This window comes from Impatiens glandulifera, chromosome 3 (assembly GCF_907164915.1).
Source record: "Impatiens glandulifera chromosome 3, dImpGla2.1, whole genome shotgun sequence".
NCBI classification, from domain to species: domain Eukaryota; kingdom Viridiplantae; phylum Streptophyta; class Magnoliopsida; order Ericales; family Balsaminaceae; genus Impatiens; species Impatiens glandulifera.
The window spans coordinates 14,876,254-14,899,274 of NC_061864.1; the positions used below are offsets into that span (position 1 = coordinate 14,876,254).

General features: G+C 29.3%; 4 protein-coding genes and 1 long non-coding RNA gene across 5 annotated transcripts; 2 read left to right on the forward strand and 3 right to left on the reverse strand.

Moving 5' to 3' along the window:
- Window positions 1–113: 113 nt before the first annotated feature.
- On the forward strand, window positions 114–3,385 carry LOC124931941 (probable arabinosyltransferase ARAD1). The gene is made up of 3 exons (XM_047472529.1): window positions 114–1,614; window positions 2,274–2,639; window positions 2,802–3,385. Exons 1-3 carry the CDS (start codon window positions 754–756, stop codon window positions 2,988–2,990), a joined length of 1,416 nt encoding a protein of 471 aa, XP_047328485.1. The 5' UTR covers window positions 114–753; the 3' UTR covers window positions 2,991–3,385.
- A 1,660-nt stretch (window positions 3,386–5,045) lies between these two features.
- On the reverse strand, window positions 5,046–7,610 carry LOC124932339. The gene is made up of 3 exons (XR_007098742.1): window positions 7,475–7,610; window positions 7,313–7,412; window positions 5,046–6,434 (listed from the first exon to the last, which is right to left on the reverse strand). It is a non-coding gene; the product is annotated as an uncharacterized LOC124932339 (long non-coding RNA).
- LOC124932338 lies at window positions 5,564–8,173 on the forward strand. Its single transcript, XM_047472958.1, has 10 exons — window positions 5,564–5,705; window positions 5,811–5,909; window positions 5,994–6,122; window positions 6,215–6,437; window positions 6,534–6,936; window positions 7,009–7,108; window positions 7,218–7,277; window positions 7,343–7,426; window positions 7,509–7,616; window positions 7,691–8,173. The coding sequence occupies exons 1-10, from the start codon at window positions 5,703–5,705 to the stop codon at window positions 8,000–8,002; spliced, it is 1,521 nt and encodes a 506-aa protein (XP_047328914.1). The 5' UTR covers window positions 5,564–5,702; the 3' UTR covers window positions 8,003–8,173.
- A 2,556-nt stretch (window positions 8,174–10,729) lies between these two features.
- On the reverse strand, window positions 10,730–11,091 carry LOC124932830 (14 kDa proline-rich protein DC2.15-like). Its single transcript, XM_047473510.1, has one exon. It carries the CDS (start codon window positions 11,089–11,091, stop codon window positions 10,741–10,743), a length of 351 nt encoding a protein of 116 aa, XP_047329466.1. The 3' UTR covers window positions 10,730–10,740.
- A 5,699-nt stretch (window positions 11,092–16,790) lies between these two features.
- On the reverse strand, window positions 16,791–17,525 carry LOC124931099 (pEARLI1-like lipid transfer protein 1). The gene has a single exon (XM_047471489.1). The coding sequence runs from the start codon at window positions 17,486–17,488 to the stop codon at window positions 16,979–16,981; it is 510 nt and encodes a 169-aa protein (XP_047327445.1). The 5' UTR covers window positions 17,489–17,525; the 3' UTR covers window positions 16,791–16,978.
- Between the last annotated feature and the right edge of the window lie 5,496 nt (window positions 17,526–23,021).

The window sequence follows — 23,021 nt, forward strand, 5'->3', positions numbered from 1 at the left end:
AATTTTATATTTATAAAAGGAAATAATTTGTGATTCGAGGGAATATGGGTGATTTGAAAAAATGTAAATATAAAGGACATCCAAGTCAATGGAAGTATACAATGTATAATCAAAATGGAGATGTCGAGGAAATTTCGGTCGGAAAAGATGACGACTTTCCTTATGGGCGGTGAATCAAAGACAGACAGATCTAGAATCTGACATCTTAGTCCAAATAAGTTTCATTCAAATTCGATGACACATTAGTACCAATGGCAAAGCAAGAGGCACGCCAGGTGTTTCGGCTTAGTTGAGCTAGCTACAACTAGTACTGTAGTAACAAGGGCTTGTTTTTCATATAATCGGATTCAGATTTCAGGGTTTTCCTTCCTTCCTTCATTGTATTGATTTCGTTCCCCTCTTCTTCTTCTTCTTCCGCAGGTAAAACGGACAAGTTAGAGTCGTTTTCGTTCTATAAACTGTTTGATTGATTAATTTCTTACTAGATCTTCTAGAGTGCCTTCTCTGTAAACTATTTGTTCTGATTCCTTTCCAGATGTTGGTTGCTTGAAATTCTCTACTATCTCTTGCTTTTCTACTATTTTCTGGCCAGTCAATTAATCAATCTATGTATGATCTGTCTTTTCGTTCCTGACCCATCTCAATGTATTGGTTTTTAAGTCTTTAAATGATCTCCTGTGGAATTGGGTTTGAGAACTTTGTCAAATCTGAGGAAACAGACTATTGCCATAGTCATCTGCGAGGGTCAAGAAAATGAACCAACGACAACCCAAGAACAAACCTCCATCTCCCTCTTCATTTTCCAATGTAAAGTCTCTGACCCTTAATTCCAAACTGGGCAGGAAATCCATTCTCAAACATGTATTGCTCGCAATTCTTTTTGTCATTTCTTGTTTTGCTTTCCTTAATGCATACACAAACACTTTTTCATGCCTGGATTCCGCCTTTTCATCTTGCACTGGTGATAAGAACCCCAGTTTTCATGATATTCAAGCACCAGTCAAGGTTTATATGTACAATCTGCCAAGAAGGTTCACATATGGGGTTATTGAAAGCTATACGGTGGCTCGCAATGGGCTGAAGGATTCAGTCAATGACGTGTCGTTGCTCAAGTATCCAGGAAACCAGCACTCAGCAGAGTGGTATTTGTTTGAAGATTTGACGCGAGCTAACCGTTCAGGTTCTCCAGTTGAGAGGGTCTTGGATCCTGAGGATGCAGATTTGTTCTATGTTCCATTCTTCTCATCCTTAAGCCTGGTGGTTAACCCGATAGGCCATGCTGTTGCTGCATCTGGAATCACAATGTACAGTGACGAGGCGACACAAGAAGGGCTTATCCAGTGGTTGGAGGAGCAGGAATTCTGGACGAGGAATAATGGATGGGATCACATTTTTGTGTGCCAGGACCCTAATGCCTTGTATAAAGTTGTGGACAGATTGAAAAATGGAATTTTGCTGGTTTCAGATTTTGGGAGATTAAACCGTAATCATGCTTCATTGGTGAAAGATGTGATATTACCCTACTCCCATCGTATCAGAACCTTTGAAGGGGAAGTTGGCGTCAATTCTAGGACAACTCTTCTTTTCTTCATGGGGAATCGCTACAGGAAAGAGGTAAAAGTTCATTGTCTTCTTTTCCCAGGGATATGAATTATCTCATAATGTTTTTATCCGCACAATTCTGTTATACCTCGTACTAGAAGTAGGTTTAATTTCTAGAATCGATAGAGTACAATTGATGATACGATCCATTGTATCAAAGACTAAGAGCAATTGAGAATCACAGGAGAATACAAATTGGAGAAGAGATATAAAAACTCTAGAGTATTCAACTAATTTTTATGCTAACTAAAACATAACAACTAATCTTCTATTTATACTATTCCTAACCGGTAGACTTCCCAACTGCGTACTTCAACCATAGGTCAAGCCCTAACCCTTTATCCTCCTATTAGATTCATTTGATTAATGAAGTTCCTCGTGGACTATGGACTCTGCTTTTGTGGTAATTGATCTCTTAGGCTATGTTTATTAGGGTAAGAATTGGAATTGTGGTCCAATTCTAATTCCTATATTTGTTTGAGAGTTTGTTGAAATTTGAATAAAATTCTACTCCTAATTTGACCTGTCTAGAAGCAATTTCACAGTGATTTATCATGTGTCAATCTCTCAATCATTTTAGTGGGCTTTCTTATAAGTGTGTTACTAATGATCTGTTTTGCTATATTTTTCTCACATTTTTAATACCTTACACGAAATCTAATGGACGTTAGGGTGGGAAAGTTCGCGATATACTTTTTCAAATACTTGAGAAAGAAGAAGACGTGGTTATAAAGCATGGTGCACAATCTAGGGAAAGTCGACGCATGGCTTCACAGGGGATGCATACATCGAAGTTTTGTTTACATCCTGCTGGAGATACTCCATCAGCTTGTCGTCTTTTTGATGCAATTGTGAGTTTGTGTATTCCAGTCATAGTTAGTGACTATATCGAGTTGCCCTTTGAAGATGTAATTAGCTACAAGAACATTGCTATATTTGTGGATTCAAATACAGCTGTTAAGCCAGGTTACTTGGTTAAGTTGCTTAGAAAAGTGAGCACAGATAGAATTCTGGAGTTTCAGCAAGAGATCAAAAAGGTGATTTCTTATTCTGCTTCTTTTTACTTCACCCCAGTCATGTTCTTAACTTTTTTTTCAAACACTTGCATAAAAATGCTTAGTCATTTCTTCTTACTAAGGGCTTGTATGTAATGTAAGAAACTGCAGCTAATGAGAGAGTTGTGGATTTTGTGGCTTCAGGTGAAACACTATTTTGAGTATGAGGATCCAAATGGAACAGTAAGTGAGATATGGCGGCAGGTGTCATTAAAGCTTCCACTTATAAAGACAATGATAAACCGCGACAAACGTCTTGTGAAGAGGGACTTGTCTGAACCTGATTGCTCATGTATCTGTTCAAACCAGACGGGATTCAAGACCACACTGTGAGGTAACCAATTCTGAATATTGAGCTTATTTGGTTAAGTTTTTCTGTATCCAAACTTATATTGACTATCAATAACAATATCAACATAACCAAATAAGCTCAAATATTAATTAGTGGTGGTGAGTATTATAGAAGATTAAGTTAGAATAAACATCTCTGATATATATATTGTTGTTGGTTAGTCTATATCTGTGATGTTTCTACTGGTATGTTATATATTGTCTATATTTCTGTTTTTTTTAAAGTGATGTTTGCCTCCCAACTGATTTTTAAATCATTAAACATTTTATCCATTGATGAAGCAAATGCAATTTAGGGCTTTAGACACATGAGAGGACAATCATAAGCTTCTCCAACATACTTGATGAAATTTATAACTAATTCGATTGTCATTGCTTCCAATGTCTCCGGAAAACTTGTGCATGAATTTGGCTGAGTATTCGAGTTCTCAGTTGCAGAGAATGATGAATGATTGAATTGTCCATGGAAGGCAAGGGGCTAGTGATGATGTTTTTAAAGGCTAGTTGTGAGGTAGTTACCACCTTTCCAAATTTCGGAGATATGGATGTTGGGGGGAGTTGAGAGGTGATGTAAATTTCAGTACTTTGAGGGATATCAAATATTGATATTTAAACCTTTGTGTCATTTGAAACATGAAATCGATAATATTGGTATATTCCCAAAAACGTGTTTGTTTTAAAAAATTAAAAAAAAAAAAAAAATTTTAGAAAAAAATTAATTATCATTAATTCAAATAGTTAAAGATTTAATTATCGAATTTCAAACCCAAAATACAAATATCAATACTAATTCTCTCCAACCCAAAAACCTATTTTCAAACAAAAAGAATATTATTAAAATATTTCTTTCTTACACTAACTTTTTAATCTTATTAATATTATCTATATATTTATTAACTTTACATATTTAATTCTAAACTTTTCTTATTCCTTTAATAAAATTAATTATATATTAATAATTTATACATAACAAAATAATTCAATAATATATTTAAATAAACAAATATATTATATTAAAATTTAAGTTATACAAAATATAACGTAAAATAAATATATATATATATATATATATATATATATATATATATATATATATATATAAAATTTTAAGTATAATATAATTTAATTATAAATTTTAAAAATATTATAACTTTTTATTTTAAAATTAAAAATTAAAACACCAAATAAAATGTTTTAAATAATTTATATAAACAAGTTTAATATTTAAATTAAAGAGTTTATAAATTTGAAGGACTTTTTAAAAATTAATTTTTTTTTCCGAAATGAAACAATACAACACCAAATATGCGTTATTATTTTAGAAAGAGAGTAAAAAATAAGTATGGGTTTGCGTTTTGCTGGACGGTCGGAGAAAAATGGGGTATGAGTTTGCGTTTTGAGGCCGGTTGGAGATGCCCTCATATAATATTATAATATAATAATGAAATAAAAATAACTAACGAACTATAATAAAAGAGTTTCAAATAAAATAATATAATTATAAAAAGTCAATAATTACCCATTAATTTATTAACTCAGCTCTTATAACTCAGCTCTTATAAATAATTCTGTGACTTTTTTTTTTCTTTTTTTTATTATTATTATTTTTATGTTCATCACATGTATGGTTAAATAATGAGATCCAATATCCGTGTGTTATATGTACATTCCATTCTTATCAATTTTTCTTCTCTTCTAATGATTTAATAACCAATTTCCCTTTTTTCTTGACTAGAAATCTAAATCTAACATTTCATCAAGATATTGTCAATCTCTTAGCAGATTCCAAAAGTTTATGTCCCACATTAACATTATAGAAGAGAGGCACAAAGCTTCTTGTGGGTAAAAAAATCCAAACTTTGAGAAAAACATGTCCTTAATTTCGACAAGGGACTCCCAACTAGAATTATTCGCAATGTGGTAATCAATAGGGAATTCTAAACATTTTTTGGTCATGCAGATTTGAAGTCGTGGAAGCTCTTCACATATTCCTCCCATTTGAAACTTAAAGATTCTCCCAACTTGGACCCTTGGATTACACAAAGAACACTTTCAGATTAACATAATTCAAACACTTTAGATTTACATGAACCTTGACTATTTTGACACTTTAGATTTACATAATGAACTTTGATCCTCTAGATACTTTAGATCCTACACCACTGGTCTGACCATTTGAATTACTCTAATTAACATTTCTCAAAAAAAAAGAAGTAATTTTGGACTTTTGAGAAATCATTGACCATGAATGACATTTAATTGAAAACCTAATCAATCCCCACCCCACCGCCACCAAATTAAAACTACTGAATTTGCCTTTGCCTCTGTACAGTTGTGGAAGAAGAAGCCAGAAAGTAGTAGCCATAGTTAGTTAGTAGTTAAAGAAGAGAGAGGCTGTTCATGGGAGTCACGTATTTCACCTCCTTACAGACTGTCTCTCTGTCTCTTTCCTTTACCCTTTCCTCATATATATACATACATAATAGACACAGTCTTCCTTCTTCTCCAAATTCAACTTTCAGGTTATAATATTACTATTATTATATACAGATGATAGATGATGCAAGAACTCAACAACAGCAATATCTACTCTTCTTCATAATTTAATCTAACCCCACCCATCATATCTCATAATATATGCTTTAATCATACCACAAGTCAACTGCTACTTAATCTTAACCACCTTCAGGTTCAATGGTACCTGCCAAAATTACAATTAATCACTACTTAATCCTCTTTCTCCATCCCCTCCCCTCCTAATCATATATATCATTATTCATTATGTCTATTGTTTGCTAACAGTTTGGACGAACAGATATAATTATGAAATTCGAGGATTTCTTGTTGCAGAAGCCATGTGATCACCCGAAGCAGCAGAAAAGGCTCGAGCTTCAACAAGAGGCAGACTCCTAATCTAATCTAATCTAATCTATCTACATAATAATTTGATCATCGATCGATATCAATACCTACTCTATACTACAGGTGGGTAAATTGCAGGACGAATTAGATGCAGAATTAAAACTCAGCAATCTTTTGACATGTGCACTGCAGAAAGACCCTCCTCCTGTTCTTCCCTGTTCATGCCTTGTTCACAAATTCATTCCTTCCAAGGTAAATACAAAAAACAGGCTTCCTCCCATAATTCTCACTCGGGTGGTGGTTGTTTTTAGTTTCAAATTGCTTTCTATTCCCTTATGAGACAGGTTCAGATGCTTCTCAGAGAGCTTTCTATAGTGGAGAAAGACATAGTAAGCCTAGAGAGACAAGTAGATAAGTTGAAGCTGGAGTTAAACCAAGAGAGGAAAAACCAACCGTCGTCACTCACTCGACATAGACGTCACAGGCAACACTACTCCTACAAATCATCGTCAAGAGGGAGAAGGGCATCTGTCGATTCTTCCATTGACGACGTTCAAAGCTTGCCTGGTATGTTTTATAAACTAAGTTAGTTAATCCATGCAGGTTCTAGCTCTAATAAAGATTAATATATGATAATGCTTCTGTTTTGGCCTTATGGTGCAGGGTTGATTTATGAGACGCCACAACAAAGTAATGGAATCGAACCAAATAAAATCTCACAAGAACTGGTTAACTGCCTGATAAGCATCTTTCTCCATCTTAACCAGGGTTCTACTGCCACTATGAGCAACAACAGGGGATCTAGCATTATCCCAAAGCATTCTATCTCTTGCATGAGCTCAAAGGGGTTAATCTCAAAGGCCTCATTGATCAATTCATGTAAAGCACCTGTATTATCATTTGATAACAACAATTTAAATATTATAGTAGACCCTTATGGGGTACTGCCAGATTTCAACGGGGTAATAAGAGATATCGGTGAATATAAGCATTTCATCCAAATCACGAGAAATTCTATGGACAGAAGCCGCGTTCCTGATTGTTTTCAAGCAATGGGTAGACTAAGGTGAGATTTTTGATTTCTACATAATATTCATTTTCATGTTTAGTTAATTCTTTCATTTTATTATATATACAGGGCGTTGATGCATAAACTGAGCAATGTGGATTTGACATTGTTGACATACAAGCAAAAACTAGCATTCTGGATTAACTTATACAACGCCTGCATCATGCATGTACTGCCCTAGATCGTTCTTGTTATTGTTCTTGTTCTTGTAAGACATGCCTTACCATTCATTTATAATTTGTTATCATCTGGATTAACTTGGTTTTCATTTTTCTCAGGCATTTTTGGAACATGGGTTGCCTTCCACGCATGAGAAACTCTTGGCACTTATGAATAAGGTATAAGAAAAAAGGTGTAATCTAATGATTGTTACCTGAAAATAACCCCTTTGTTTTCTGGTCAGGCTGCGGTGAACGTGGGAGGGATCATTCTAAATGCTTTGGCCATTGAACATTTCATTCTTCGGTGCCCATCTGATACAACAAATGTAAGTGAATGCAAAACAAAGATAATTGGGAATCATTGATTTACTTACTTAATTAGTTATTACTCCTTATGACATCAATTAGGGCATAGCAGATGAGAAGGAAGTTCTTCTACGGCATGCCTATGGTCTGGGGTACCCGGAGCCAAACGTGACATTTGCCCTTTGCAGGGGAAGCTGGTCTTCGCCAGCGGTGAGAATCTTTTACTTGAGAGATTTCTAATAGATATGTGAAATGGGTTTTAAAAAAGTAAAAAAATTGCGCAGCTACGAGTGTATACAGCGGATGATGTGGTGGATCAATTGGGAAGAGCGAGAGTTGAGTATCTGGAAGCTGCGGTTGGGGTAACGAGCAAGAAGAAGGTGTTGGTGCCGAAGCTTCTGCAATGGCACATGAAGGATTTTGCGGACGATATGGAATCATTGCTCGAATGGATTTACAGTCAATTGCCTCCTCATTCTGGGTCGTTGAAGAAGTTAATGATGGAATGCGTAATTGGAGAAACGAAATCCCCTTTATCGAGAATGGTGGAAATTCAACCCTATGATTCTGAATTCAGGTATTTGCTTCAATCGTGAGCCTAGCCAAGGAAAAACTTCAAGACCAGTTCTTGAATTTAGTTAGCTTGTTTCTTTGTTTTTGTATCTAAAATTGTTTGTTGATGATGATGCTAATAAAACAAATAAACCTAATTCTTAGAGAATTTTAAATAATTTATAATTTAAGAATGAAGAGATTTTTAATAACTATTTTCAGTAAATTATTAGTTGAAGTAAATATTAAATAAACTTTTAATTTAAGAAACATTAAATAAAAAATAAATGTTGAAACAAGTATATACAATTTTTAATCAGTTTTATTAATTCTTTCAAAAAAACCCTAAACTGAACTCAGTAGTATCCATTAATTTACTTCACATCTTCGTCTACAATTCCTATAATTTTTTAACTATCCACCTCTAAAGCCTTATTAATCTAATTAATCTAAGAGAAAATGGATAAAAACATAAAGCTTTTTGCAATCAAATTTGGTTCAGTAGTATATAAAAAACGAAAATGAAATATTCTCAAGGGCGGATCGATATTTCAAAAAAAATCTAAAAAATGTGACATTAATTAATAATTTTTTAATTTTTCTTAATTTAATTCATTATTTATTTATTTAATTGATAAAAAAATATTATTTATACACTCGTTTTATTAAAAATAATAATAATAATAATAATAATAATAAAATAATTTATTTTTTTTAAACACATCCTAACTCAAATTCCCTGATCTATTACTACTATTTACTACTGAATATTAAAAAAAAAACACTAAAGAACCTTTGTTCCCTTTGTCTATATCAAGAATTTGACAATTTTAAATGTGATATTAATGACAGAAACAATAATTTGATTTAATTAATGTTGTTTAGAGAATGATAGGTTAGCATTTAATAGGATTTGAAATATAAATTGTATAATATGTTAAAAGATTTCGTTTATCCAGAGTTTGTTCGGATTTAGGTTATTTAAATAACTTAGAGGATAAGAAAAATAATTATAAATGATTTTGAGTAGGTGATTATTATTTTTTATTTTTTTTTTGTTAAAATGACTTAAAATGTATTAATATATATAAATAAAATAAAAAATAATAATTTAAAATAAAAGGTATTTTAATATTTTGGTTAATTAATTAAATGATGTAATGAATGAGAAGAAAAATGATTGTCGATGATTTTGAGTAGGTGATTATTATTTTTGTTAAAATGATTTAAAATGTATTAATATATATAAATAAAATAAAAAATAATAATTTAAAATAAAAGGTATTTTAATATTTTGGTTAATTAATTAAGTGATTTGAGTTATTAAAATAATTCAAACCGAACAAGGCCTAAGTCCAATTAAGTGTTCGTTGTATCATTTCCAACAACCTTACATGTCAAATCATACCACCAAATTTGTATTTTCATAGTTTAATAAAATATAAGAAATTGAGAGATAAAAATTGAAAAAAATACTTAGGTTAAGATGATTGAAATTTCATATCCTATTTTAACTGAAAGAAGTGGAATTAAAATTTGAAATAATCTTCTTCTTCATCTCTAGTTCATCTCTAGTGGTGGTTTAGTTTTTGTAGGAGAAATGATTGAGAGAGATAATTTGAGAGGAAATAACGTACGCAATCTAATTCATTGAAAAAATAATAAATTTTTTCTCACTCTCCTTTTTCATCCTTTATTTTTTCTCAAACCAGTGATGTGGATCATGTGGTGACACGTCATTCCTTCCAACCTTCTCTATCCCTGTCACTCCCAGTTTTTGTAGTTTATATGAAATAAAAAGAGGTTAATACTTGTCTTATTTATGATATTAAACTTTATCAAATCATGTATTTTAAAATTAGTACAAATAAATACATAAATAAAATTATTCAAACACCCTTCAAAATAAATATATTTGATTGTGATAATTAAACAAAATAACCTACCAATCCAATATTGTTTTTTTTAACGAATTAATTGAGAAGAATCTGATACCTCGTTAACACAAAATTGAGCTGAATTTGATTTTATATTTTAGTTTTATTTTGAAAATGTATTAGTTTCAAAAAGAATAAAAATATTAAATTAAGAGAATGACTGAATGAGTGGGTTCAAATTTACTTTTAAAATAAATATTAAATGGAAATGCATTTGGACTTCGGCCCGATTTGAAATATTTACAAAACAAACGGGTTCAACGATTAGGTTATTCTGGACCGGTTCAAGTTCTTAATTCTTAACCTTAGTCAAAACGAAACCATTAAGTCCGTTTGATTCCAATTTATTTTTGTAGGCTTTCTTTTTAAATTAGTCGGTTGAAACGATTTAACAGAAATAAATAATTTAATTATTTTAAGATCTTGTGTGATTTTCAGAATTATCTTTATGGATTGAGCATCAAATGAGATTTGCCCCCCTCCCCCCTAAGAGGAGAAACAAAATAAATTAAAATAATATTAATATTTTATTTATTATTTTATTTATTTATAAAAACATAATATAGGTTTTTGCTTAGTTGTGCAATATTTTTAATTATTAAATATTAATCAATGTAATGAGACTATATATATAGAATAATTTGTTCACCAAACATTTTAAGATATTATGAATTTAGAGGTTAAAAAAGTATATATAACAAGAATTATTATAAGCACAAATACAAACTTATTACATCAATTGGATAATATCACACTTGCAAGTTAATTCTCATATATATATTTATATGTAGAACAAACATGCATAAACAACCGCATAAACAAAATCGTATTAAACACATTTTTAGTTAAACACAATTGAAATCAGGCGGTGTTTTCTTCCCGCAAGCATAAAGAAGCAAGTTGAGAGAGGCAGGAACATTGTGGTTGATGCCAAGTACGTTTTCCTTGATGGCAGTGCAAAGACAAATAGCAGCCTCGAGATCAACCAAGCCATTTATGAGCGCGCAACAAGAAGTATTGGGAGGATATTCGATGATGACACCAATTAATCTTCCAAGAAAATCGTCGCACACTCCCAACTTAAGAGTGTCCTCCATAGGACAGGTATGGGGAGCCAGGGAAGATGACACGAGGGAAAAGAAGAGGAGGTCGAGGGTGATGAAGAAAGCTAGACAGTTAGAGATTTTGGGAACCATGTTGTTTAGCTAGCAAGGAGTTGTAGAGGGTGATATGCAAATTTGTATGTATTTATAGTGGAATTAGAGAGGAAAAATATAGTATTTAAGCATTGATTAATTCATGGAATTAATTAAAGATTTTGATGATATTCACATGCACCCATGCATATTTGTTTTTCAAATTTAGATGACATTAAAGTTTTGAATTTTAGTGACAATTTGGGAGTTAAGTTTAATCATATCCTAATTAGAAATAGTCTATATCTAAAAAAATTAAATGTAGTAAGATTTATATTAAAAATGTCTTAATTTAAATGATAATTCATAACAAAAAATTATAATTATATATAGTATGTGTTGAAATTCAAATTTTAAAAATTATATAATTTTTAATTTAATTTGAATTATAATTCTTTAGTTTAAATTATCAACACACAAACAAATGAAATGGAAAATTGGGAATTGAACCAATAGTTTTATTTCCAATTGAATCCAAACTTATGAAAATTTTATTTTATAGAAAGAAAAAAGATACTTAACTCAACATGTACCCAAACATAATCATACTATAATTCTAATTACAATTTTAAGAAAATAGTTCAATGACAAGAATGTTTCTTAAAATAAAAAAAAATAAAAAAATTCTTAACTTAAACAAACAATAAAATTAAACTTGTTGTCAAAAAAAAAACTTTTTCAATATTACAAAATCAAAGTTAGATTACAAAAAGTAATAAAAATGTTTTACCCATAAAAAAATTAATAGATTTGGACAAAAAATTTAGATTCATCCAAAACAAAATATAACTAATTTTTTATTAATGAAAATTTGAACAAACACCAAAATACACCATATCATATAAGAAGTTTATACGCTAAATTCGCTAATCATAGGGATGACAACATGTATCTTACCTGCCGGGTAGTGAAGTACCCATCTTCAAACACGATTTTTGTGTACCTCATTACCCGATTAAAATATGAATTTTTATTTATTATTTTCTAAATATACTAAATACTAAATATTAAAAATACATAATGAAAATATTATTACTTGTATAGTTATATTGTAGAAGTTGAATAATATATATATATATATATATATATATATATATATATATATATATATATATAAATTTCAACCAGAATTAGAGAGAAGTTTAAAAAAATTGTTAAAACAAAAGAGATAAAGATGTTAATCTTAAAAATAAGAAATGAATAGAGAGGGAAGATTTTTATTATTAAAGAAAGGAAAATTAAGAGTTATGGATAATATAAATTAAATTAATTATGGCGTGGGGAGTGGATGGTTGAGTGTTGATATAACTAATTAATTAATATATTTAATATAAATTTATAATGATGGTATTGATTTAAAATTTGAAAAGTCAATTTAATTTTTAATATATATATATATATTTAATATTAATATTTTGAGTATCGGGTTTGAGTTTTGTACACTCCTCATCCCCGAATCCGAACCCAATCAGGTAATCATTTTTAGTCCCCATCCTTGACCCCGACCCCGAACCCAACCATCTGGTACCTACAGTATTGAGTATACGGGTACCCATTATCACCATAACTGATCCCATTAAATCGTTCTATGCAATCCATCTTGAACTGTCCAGAGATGTGAGTTCTCTTCTAAAACTGCATCTCCCTTGTGAAGATAGGATAGACAAAAGAAAATGAATGGAGTTTGCAAAATAAATTAAGGGTCGATTACAATAGAAATCAAGATAAAAAGGTAAAAGATTTTTCGTTAGTCCTTTATTTGGCTAATTCTGAAAATTGTTGAGTCATTAAATTTTATTTTCGTCCACAAACAGTCTCTACTTCGAATTTTTCCGTCATTTGATATTTTTATTTTGATAAAATTTATATATATATAATGATGCTTAATTTTTAAAGTGTCCAAATTGTCGGGTCGAGAGCTGTGGTTAATTTGGATACTTGGGTCGATTGTGGGTTGACCTGTTTTTAAATTTAAAATGATTAAAAATAAAATTAAAAATGCTAATGGTATGTTTCGAACTTGCAACTTAACAAAACAAGTACAACTCTTTAACCAACTAGGCTACAAAGATTTTATATTTTAAATTCAACACCAAATTTGATAAACGCGAGACATTTTAATATTAATATAAGTTCAACTTTTTAACTAACTAATCTATATATTTTTAATGATGCTTAATTTTTAAAGTGTCCGGATTGCCGGGTCGAGAGCTGTGGTTAATTTGGATACTTGGGCCGGATTGTGGGTTGACCCGCCTTTAAATTTAAAACGGTTAAAAATAAAATTAAAAATGCTAAATGTATGTTTCGAACTTGCAACCTAACAAAACAAATACAACTCTTTAACCAACTAGGCTACTAAAACTTTATATTTTAAATTCAACACCAAATTTGATAAACGCGGGACGTTTTAATATTAATATAAGTTCAACTTTTTAACTAACTAATATATAATGATGTTGAGTAAATGGATACTTGGGTCGGATTGTGGGTTGACCCACCCATAAACTTAAAACGGTTAAAAATAAAATAAAAAATATTATCCGTTATTTTTTTTTACGGTTTTTTATATTATTACTCGTGCAAATACACGGGTTAAATATTAGTTGATATAGAAGACCGAAAATTTGAATACAAGCTAAAGTGGCCATACGAGACAAATTGAACTTGAAAGATAATGTTCAATTATATTTTAACTCCTAAAATAAAATTCAAAATAGAATATCTTTGTGGACCTCACCCCGCCCCGGTCATCCTTCCCTTAAGATAAAAAAAATATTTATAACTTAAATATTGTTCACAAATATTTATTTTTTTATTTTTGTTTGAATATAGAAAGATGAACCCTATAATATTAACTTTTTATTTATTATTATTATTATTATTATTATTATTATTATTATTATTATTAAGACATTTTAAATAGAAATTGAACTTGATTTTTAACTTAATAAATACTTTGTATCTTTAATTATTTTTTATACTCCTCCGGAATTTAATTAAATGAACGAATATTATTAAATTTGTTATTATATAATTAAAGTATATATTTCAAAATTCTATTTAATTTAAATTAATATCTCAATAATATATTTAAAACAAAAATAAATTTTAAATAAATAAAAATAAATTCAAACTCAATTCCAGTTAGGTAGATGAATTCCAAACAATAACAATGCATAATATAATATATTGTTTAACTAATTAAATGAAAAAAATAATATATTTTTCTAGAGTAATCTTATACTTAATTACAACGCAAAATGTAGCGAATTTGATTGTTAGATTTTATTTTATATTTATATTTTTGTTTTATTTTATTTTATTAATTTAAAATTTGATGATTATAAAGTAAGTTAAAGGGTTTGATTTAAAAAGTGGTGGCTTAAATTCATAATTTTAAATTAATTAAATTTTATGATTTTAAATTTATAATTTTAAGATTTTATAAATCAATTTAATTGTAGATCATTTAGTACACATTTACATAAATAAAGTGAATTTAAATTTGTAAAAAAATAAAAAAAAAATATTTATTGAAATAAAAAGTTTTATTAAAAAAAATGAAACTTTTATAACTATTATTTATTCTTAGTGCTATTTATTTATCATTCTTTTTTAGATTTATTTTATTTTTAATTATATATATATAATATTAAAATTTAATTAAATTTGTTTAAAAAGTAAACTTTAACCATTTTAAATAAATTATCAATTTTCACCCTCACTCAATTTTGAGAACCATCTTTACGACATCTTGAAAGACTGAATTTTATAGATTGTTTATGAATATAAAAAGAATGAGCGGATTCTAATTTTATTTTTTTAAATAAATATTAAAAGTACTTGGACTTACGTCGGATTTGAAGTATTTAAAAAAACAATTTCTTGTTTATTTAATGAGCGGGTTGATTACAAGTTTTATTTTATATTTTATTTTATTTTTATTCTTCTCAAATTATTAGTCTGTTCACTCTGTTGGACCTAATTAAAAGAGAAAGATTTTAATTAATAAGGCTGTGAAGTAAAGGCCCAGATCTTGTCTGATTTTAAGATTTAGTTTTATAGAGGTCCGGCCCATCTGTAAGAGGAGAATTAAATTCGCAATTAAAAATCTAATTTTTAACAATAATATATATATAATTTGAAGTATTTATATATATTATTATTTTATTTATTTATGAGATATATATTTTTTTAAATGCAATATAATTTTTTTTTGTTTAGTTTCCCATATTTTAAATAATTAATTAGTTGTTATAGTATCAATGTCAAATTAATTATTATATATTAATAGGTGTACTGAAATATTTGTAAAATTAATTTATTTGTTTAAAATTTTAAATTATTAAAAATTTAGAGCTTAAAATTATTTCAAATCTCAACCCAACCCAAACAGGGGCGGAACGAGGATGAAAAATTACCTGGAGCTGACTCCAACTTGCATCTCAGATTTAACTTTCTATGTTCCGTTTTTTTTTTCAATAAAATTTCCACGATTATTAGAAGATGGAAACTCGTCATTCCCTCTCAATGCACACGCCTGCAAAGTGAGCCACTGAGTGCTTTCAATAGTTGCTGTAAGCCGTAATCTGTTATTTTGTTTTTCATCTAAAGACTGTGTATTTATTACTTTGTTAATATGATAAGGATATTCATTAGATTATCAAGATATTCAACTGTCCTATTATGTGGTGAAATATTATATCCTATATGCATAACAAAAGAGCATCTATCCTCATCATTAACTCGTTTTCAATATTTGAATCCATCTATTGTAAATGTAGGTTTTTGGGGTTGCTTATGTTAAAACAAGAAACATGGGAAACAAAAAGCAACATCTTTCAAAGATGAGTATTCTAACCAAGTAAATTTCTTAAACCAATGACTTTGGAACCGTCGATTTTAATTTCCAAATTTGGTCGGCGGGTACTCATCCTTAAAAGGTTGATATGACCCCATCTTGATATAAGCTCGTCTAATTTTATCCCTTTGATTAAAATGATATTTTCATATCGAAATACGTAATGTTGGATCAAGTTTAAGAGAACTTACATCAACATCAATTTTAGAAGATTTGTTAAGTTGTTGAATAAGGATATCAAATTCTTTTTTATAACTTGTTTATTAATATTAATTTATATTTTCTTATAAATTTTTGAAATAGTTTAAAATTAAGAAATATAAAACACTATTATTATTGTTTTAATTTTTATATTTTACCCTTATAAATAATTTGTATTATTAATTATATTAAAATAAATAAAAAATAATGTATAATTATTATATAAATAAAATTTTAAAATAAATAATATTATTATATAATTTACAAAAATTTTATATATAAATTAAGTTAAAGGTGAGGCCATGTTTGATCACCTGACCTCATATTCATATTTCAGTAACATAGCCAACTGAGCTAAGACTAACATATCAAATACATATATAAAAAATTTTCTTTTAAGATTTTAATTTAGATGGGACCGGAGCCCACCCTGGCACATGGGTGGCTCCGCCCTGAACCCAAACATATTCATATTTTTTTGATTGTAATGACAATTTCAAATAATTACAAAACTAAAGTTAAATGACAAAGTGGACTAATAATTTTTTTTACCAACTTGAAAAACAAAAGAATTTGGACCACAATTTAGATTTATCAACAACAAAATATAACTATTTTTCCATTAATAAAAATGTGCACAAACACCAAAATACATAATAACTATAATAAGAATGATTATTACAAACACAAATACAAACTTATTACATCAAGTGAATCTTAAGACATCACTTGCAAGCAAGTTAAATCCCCAATATTTATTTGTATGTAGAACAAACATACATGCATAAACAACAACATAAACATGCATAAACACATTTTTAGTTAAGCACACTGGAAGCCAGACGGCAATTTCTTCTCGCAAACATTAAGAAGCAAGCTGAGAGAAACGGGAACATTGAGGTTGATTCCAAGCACGTTTGCCTTGATGGCAGTGCAAAGACAAACAGCAGCGTCGAGATCGCCCAAGCCAGCAATGAGCGTGCAACAATCGGTCTTGGAAGGAGTTCCAATGATGGTACCAAGCAATCCTCCAAGCAAATCGGCGCACACTCCCAACTTAAGAGCATCCCTAGGACAAGTAGGGGCCCTAGGGGGAGCCTGGTGAGTCGGGGGAGCCGGGTGAACCGGGGGGGCCAAGGGAGTTGGTTGAACCGGGGGGGCCGAGGGAGCTGGGTGAGCCGGGGGAGGAGGGCAACTAGGGAGTGGCTTCGGTTTAGGCTTAGGTTTGGGCTTCGGGGGATTAGGGCACGTACCACAAGAGGAAACAAGGGAAAAGAAGAGGAGGTTAACAAAGAAGAAGAGGGCAAGAGAGGCCGAGGTTTTAGAAGCCATATTTGTTTAGTTAGCTAGCAAGTGAAGTAGAGGGTGATATGCAAAGTGAGTATTCTAGTAGGATATTTATAGTGGAAAAAAAGGACTAGAGTAACCTTACTTTAGTTTGAGGGCAAATATAGTATTTGGGTCGACGACATTGATTGATTGGAGAAATGGAATTAATATTCCCATGCACCCATGACCCATGTTTATTTTTCTCAAAATTTTAGATAACATAATTAAGTTTTTAGAATTTTGTTACTATGTAGGAATGGTAATATGAATCATATTTTAAATTAAAAGTAGTCTTATATAAAAAATTAAATATCTTAAATTTATTTTTTATTAAAAATATTTTAATTTAATTAGATATTAGAACATTGAGACAAGAAAAAAATAAATAAATAAAGAATCTTGCCCTAGTTAGCTATATGTCATATGCATCCAATTGTGATAGTTTGTGTATTCTTTATAAAGTAATTGTAAGGTATGTTATAGCCTAAATAAGATAAGAATCAACTATTCTAGACTATAGAGTAAACATAAAAAAACAAGATGTCTAGAAGGAAAACAAAAAAGTAAGAAATTTTGTCACTTAGGCCTGGTTTGGATTGAAGTTATTTAAAAAATCTAGAAAGAAAAAAAAAATAATGATGGTTGATGATTTTAAAGAGGTAATATTTTTTTTTTTTGGTAAAAAAACTTAAAAAAATATTTTTATATATAAATAAAATAAAAAATAATAATTTAAAATAGAGAATATTTTAATATTTTAGTTAATAATTTGAGTGATGGATGGATACGTTTAAATGATGTTTGATTTTATTTGAGTTATTTAAAAATTCAAACCTAACCAGACTAATTTTTGTCTGAGATTTTAATCAACCCTTATATTTAATTTGAATACTTTATTAGTTGTCTACAAACTATAATAATATTATTTTGTAGTTAAAAATAATGAGTATTTAATAAGAATATAATTATTTTTAGTTTAATTGAGAATTAAACATTAGTTTTGCCAAAATAAAAAAAAAAGTTCATTAATTAAATTAATTCACTACATTCTATTCATTGAATTTTCTATTAGATCTAAAAAAATATGTCATGATGAAACTTTCAAATAGTACAAAATAACCGTGTTTTGGAATTAATGAACATATTTAATTAAAAAAAAAACAATAATATCAAAATTTCAGTACAGCTGTGTGAGGACGAGACTGGGCCACACCTAATCTAGAAAATTCCATGAAATTCCGGTGTTTTCTCTTTGGACCAGAAAACTTGAATACTAATATTATTATTAAAGTCAGAGTATAAATTAGAGATATTATTAACTCATTAAATATAATAAATGAATAATAATAATAATAAAGATAAAAATATATGATAATTTTGTTTTTCAAGTTTGAGAGTATTTTTATTCTAATTGGATTATTTTTTTTTTAACTAAAGATGAACAATCATAATGATCCTCCGTTTAAATTTAAAACGCTTTCAAATTGAATGAAACTCGTGATCTTTAAGTCTTTAAACCGACTCTTTCACTAAGCTAATCTATGAGGCTACTCTGATGGGATGATTCTAACTTTACTAGAATATACAATCTTTTCTTTTATGTCAAATACTATACTTTAGGAGAAAGAATTTTGATTATTGTATATGTATTTTTTCAAATAAAAGATTCAAAAAGTGTTAATATATAAGATAAATAAAAAAATATTTTAGTTAATGAATTGAGTGACGTGATAGAAGAGAATGAGAGTGAAGTTATAATATATATATTTGTAAAAAATGTCTATCTATATTAAAAATATAAAATATCGTTTAAGAAAAACGACAAAACATAACATTAAAATGAAAATGAAAAAAAACGGTAATAATAAGTTATCGTGATATTTTTTTGTTATACTTGTAAAAAGAACCCAAACGAACTAAAACGCTCGAACACCCGCTTCAAATCGAACTCCACCTAGAAATTGAAGAGAAATGCGTCAACGATTGGAAGCGAGTTGTCGTCGGTCACTTCATGGGCACCCACAAGGTCCTATTCCAAGCAATCAAGGCCGCCCTTTTCCGACAATAGAGCGAAAAGGGACTTAAAAAAGTCAAAATCAACGACTTTGACTATTTCTTCCTCACTTTTGGCACGGAGATCGAAGCCCCCAAGCCATTGCCGACTCAGATTTCACCTTCATGTTCATCTTATGTTTTAAGCTTGCAAATGGAATGAAGAAATGGACATCAATAGCAAACCGCCACAATCTGAACAAGTGTGGGTGAGACTAAGAAACATTCTACCGCACCTTTGTAATGCCAAAGCACTTGCCTACCTCACCGGACTCATTGGAAAGTCACTTAAGCTCGATCCCAATTTTGACTCGTTTGAACGAATCACGTTTGCTCGTGTTTGCATTGAGATCGATTCAACGAGTATAAAACTAGAAAAATTTGAGTTAAGATGCCAGAATGAAAACATGGTTGTCATTGAGGTCATATACGAGAAGCCGAAAAAAAGAGGACGAAGAAGAGCAAAAGAAACCCGTGGCCACCCCCGAACAAGAGAATCTCAAGGTGGTTAAGAAATCCTATATCGAAATTCTCAAAGCAAATGAAAACCACAACGAACACGTGAACGAGAACCAAACTGATTCCGATCCTACCGAGCCTGAAACCGAGGCCCTTTTCCCACTAATTAGGATCAAAAAGCCCGACGTCGACGTGGATGATAGCGAAAGCCAAAACATCTCAAAAACCATGAACTCCGAAATCAAAGAAAGCCGCAACGTTGTTAAAGAAACCACCTTTAGGGAAACAACTCATACGCTCAGCTCCAAACTCAGGCCCAAAAGAAAAAAATGACAAGAGAAGCTAGCGAAGACGAAGAAGTCGGAACTCTATCCGGAAATATATCCCCAAAAAGACATAAGGGTGACAAGAAAGAATGAAAGAAAGAACAAGGGCAAAGACAAGTGAGACGAGTCTGAGGAAATTAACCCCTATCGTCTTGTTTTAGTTGATTGATTGTTAGTTTAATTCCTTATTCACTTGTGTACTATGATTTCATGTCCGTGTGTGTTTCTTAGGCCAACTATGGATTTCTTATGGCCATCGTGTGTTGACTTTGAGCAAACTGTTGTAAGCTCAATTTCAGTTCTTGTACTCCTTTTACCATTTTCGGGTCTTTTTAATTAATGGTGTAAGCCATTTCTCAAAAAAAAAATCACATCATGATACTTTCCAAATCAATTCAATTTTATTTTATAAATTTTAATATTTTAATTTTTTTTAAATTCGATTGAAATTCAATAGTTAAATTAATATTTTATTTATTTATAAATGTTAAGTAAATAATAAGTTAACGTTATTTCAAACCGTTAAAGACAAAATTTCATATCTCAATTAACTTTAATCACACAAAATATTTAAATTGTGAACTAGCTTTAAAATAAAAAATTCATAAAAAATTCAGAATCTCAATTTGATTCAAATAAAGAGTACCAGTACAATTCGACCATTAACTAATTTATAAAATATTTTTGAGTGCAAAATTTATTTATTAAAAAAGACTATATAATATCTCATGTCATGATGACATGATGTCCGACTACAAGTATCCTCACATCTCAACTTTAGACTTGTTTGTTTGAACTAGGGTGAGTTATAGAGTTTTTTTTTATCTCTTTAATGTGTATTCTTACCATTCTAATATTAATTTTAAGAAATACCATATTTAAAAAGAAAAATAAATTACAAAATTAACAAAAAAAACTACACATTTTATGACTAGATCAATCGACTGAGAATAAGGGTTTACTATTGGTGGATGATATAAAACATCCACCAACAACTATGAGTGACAAGTCGATATACAAAGGAAGAAAGACTTACAAATCACAAGAATAATCGAAAAAGATTGGGATCAAATGTAGAACAAAAATGAGTTATAAAATTCAATAAGGATAGGGAAAGAAGGATGAATGTTAGACTACAATGTGAATTCACATGCTAAGAATTCCATTTATTCATTGTCCACTCCACTCCACGCCATGTATATCATGTTTAGTGTCAATTGGGACATGGAATTTTTTCATAAATTTGTTTTTCTTCTACCACTAGTTTGGATGCAATTCATGATTTTGACACGAAATTGAGTAGGTATTTGAATTATAATTATACCTATTAATGTATTTTAACTAGGTTTATAAATTTTTTTAATAACTTGACTAAAGTGTAAAATTTGTTATCTAAGAAGCATTTCTCACTAAAAATACCTTAGATTTGCACTAAAAATACCTTAGATTAAAGTGGGAAGTCAGGACTATTGGGAGTATGGAGTAACTCTAATTTCAAATATAGCATGTCCAAACCTTTAAATAAATAAGTTTGTAGAATCTCAAAAGTTAAGGATGGTTTGACGTGAAATATTTTCAAATAATCTACATCTTATAATATTATTATTTTAGTTTAATTTATCTATAAAATTATTCAAATAGCCAAGATCAAACAAGGCCTAACTCTTTGCATGGCTTACATAAATCAGAGTTCTGTCGTAGTCAACCCTTGTCCTCATATGCAGCTTTCTACGGTCCCAAGTCCAACCCATTTCTAATTGATTACAGAATCTTCTATTATTATAATATTGCAGCTTGCACAAAGTAAACAATTTTATTTTTTTAAAGAATGAAACTAATCAAGTAAGAGTTAAACTCTTCAACATTTCTTACAAAATAAGATACTAAAATATACTAAGTAATATATAAGATATATTAAAATGATCTAACTATATTAAAACATGTCTTAATATATTTTACAAAAAAAAAAAAACATTCTGTGTACATATAAGCAAACATCATTATTTATATTAATTAATTTTCGTAAAATAAATTAAAATATTCATATAGAAATATAATTAGTTACATTATTTCTAAATAGGTTTATATATCATGTTCTAGATGATTGACCAATTGTCTATCATTGTCATAGTTTTAATTATTATTCCTGTCATTTTAGTTACGGTCCCCTAAAAAGTGATTTAGATTAGCGTCATGTCGGCTAGATGAGAACGCGGTTTTGAATGGATAAATAATGAAAGTTCTCATAAATCCCAATTTCTTAATTCATGAAGTAATGAACTTAACATAAACGTTTCACTTAATTTGATCCATCATTTATTATTTATTGGTTTTCTTTTTTCAAGTTTTAGTGTTATATGATGGACTGATGTTTAAAATAAGAGTTTAATCATCAAGAGAGTTTTAAGAATATTGTGCATACAGAGTTACAAACAAAATATATAATTGTATTGTGTTTGATTAATTTTAATGTATATAATTTGTCTATTTGTAGTCTATATGAGATGATTTTAATATATATATATATATATATATATATATATATATATATATATATATATATATATATATATATATATATATATATATATATATATATATGAGCTGTAAACGTAATGCAATGAGAGTGAGTAAAAGAAGAAAGAAATTGTAAAAAATAATAATAATAATATGTATAAGTTGTTATTAATTGAAGCCAA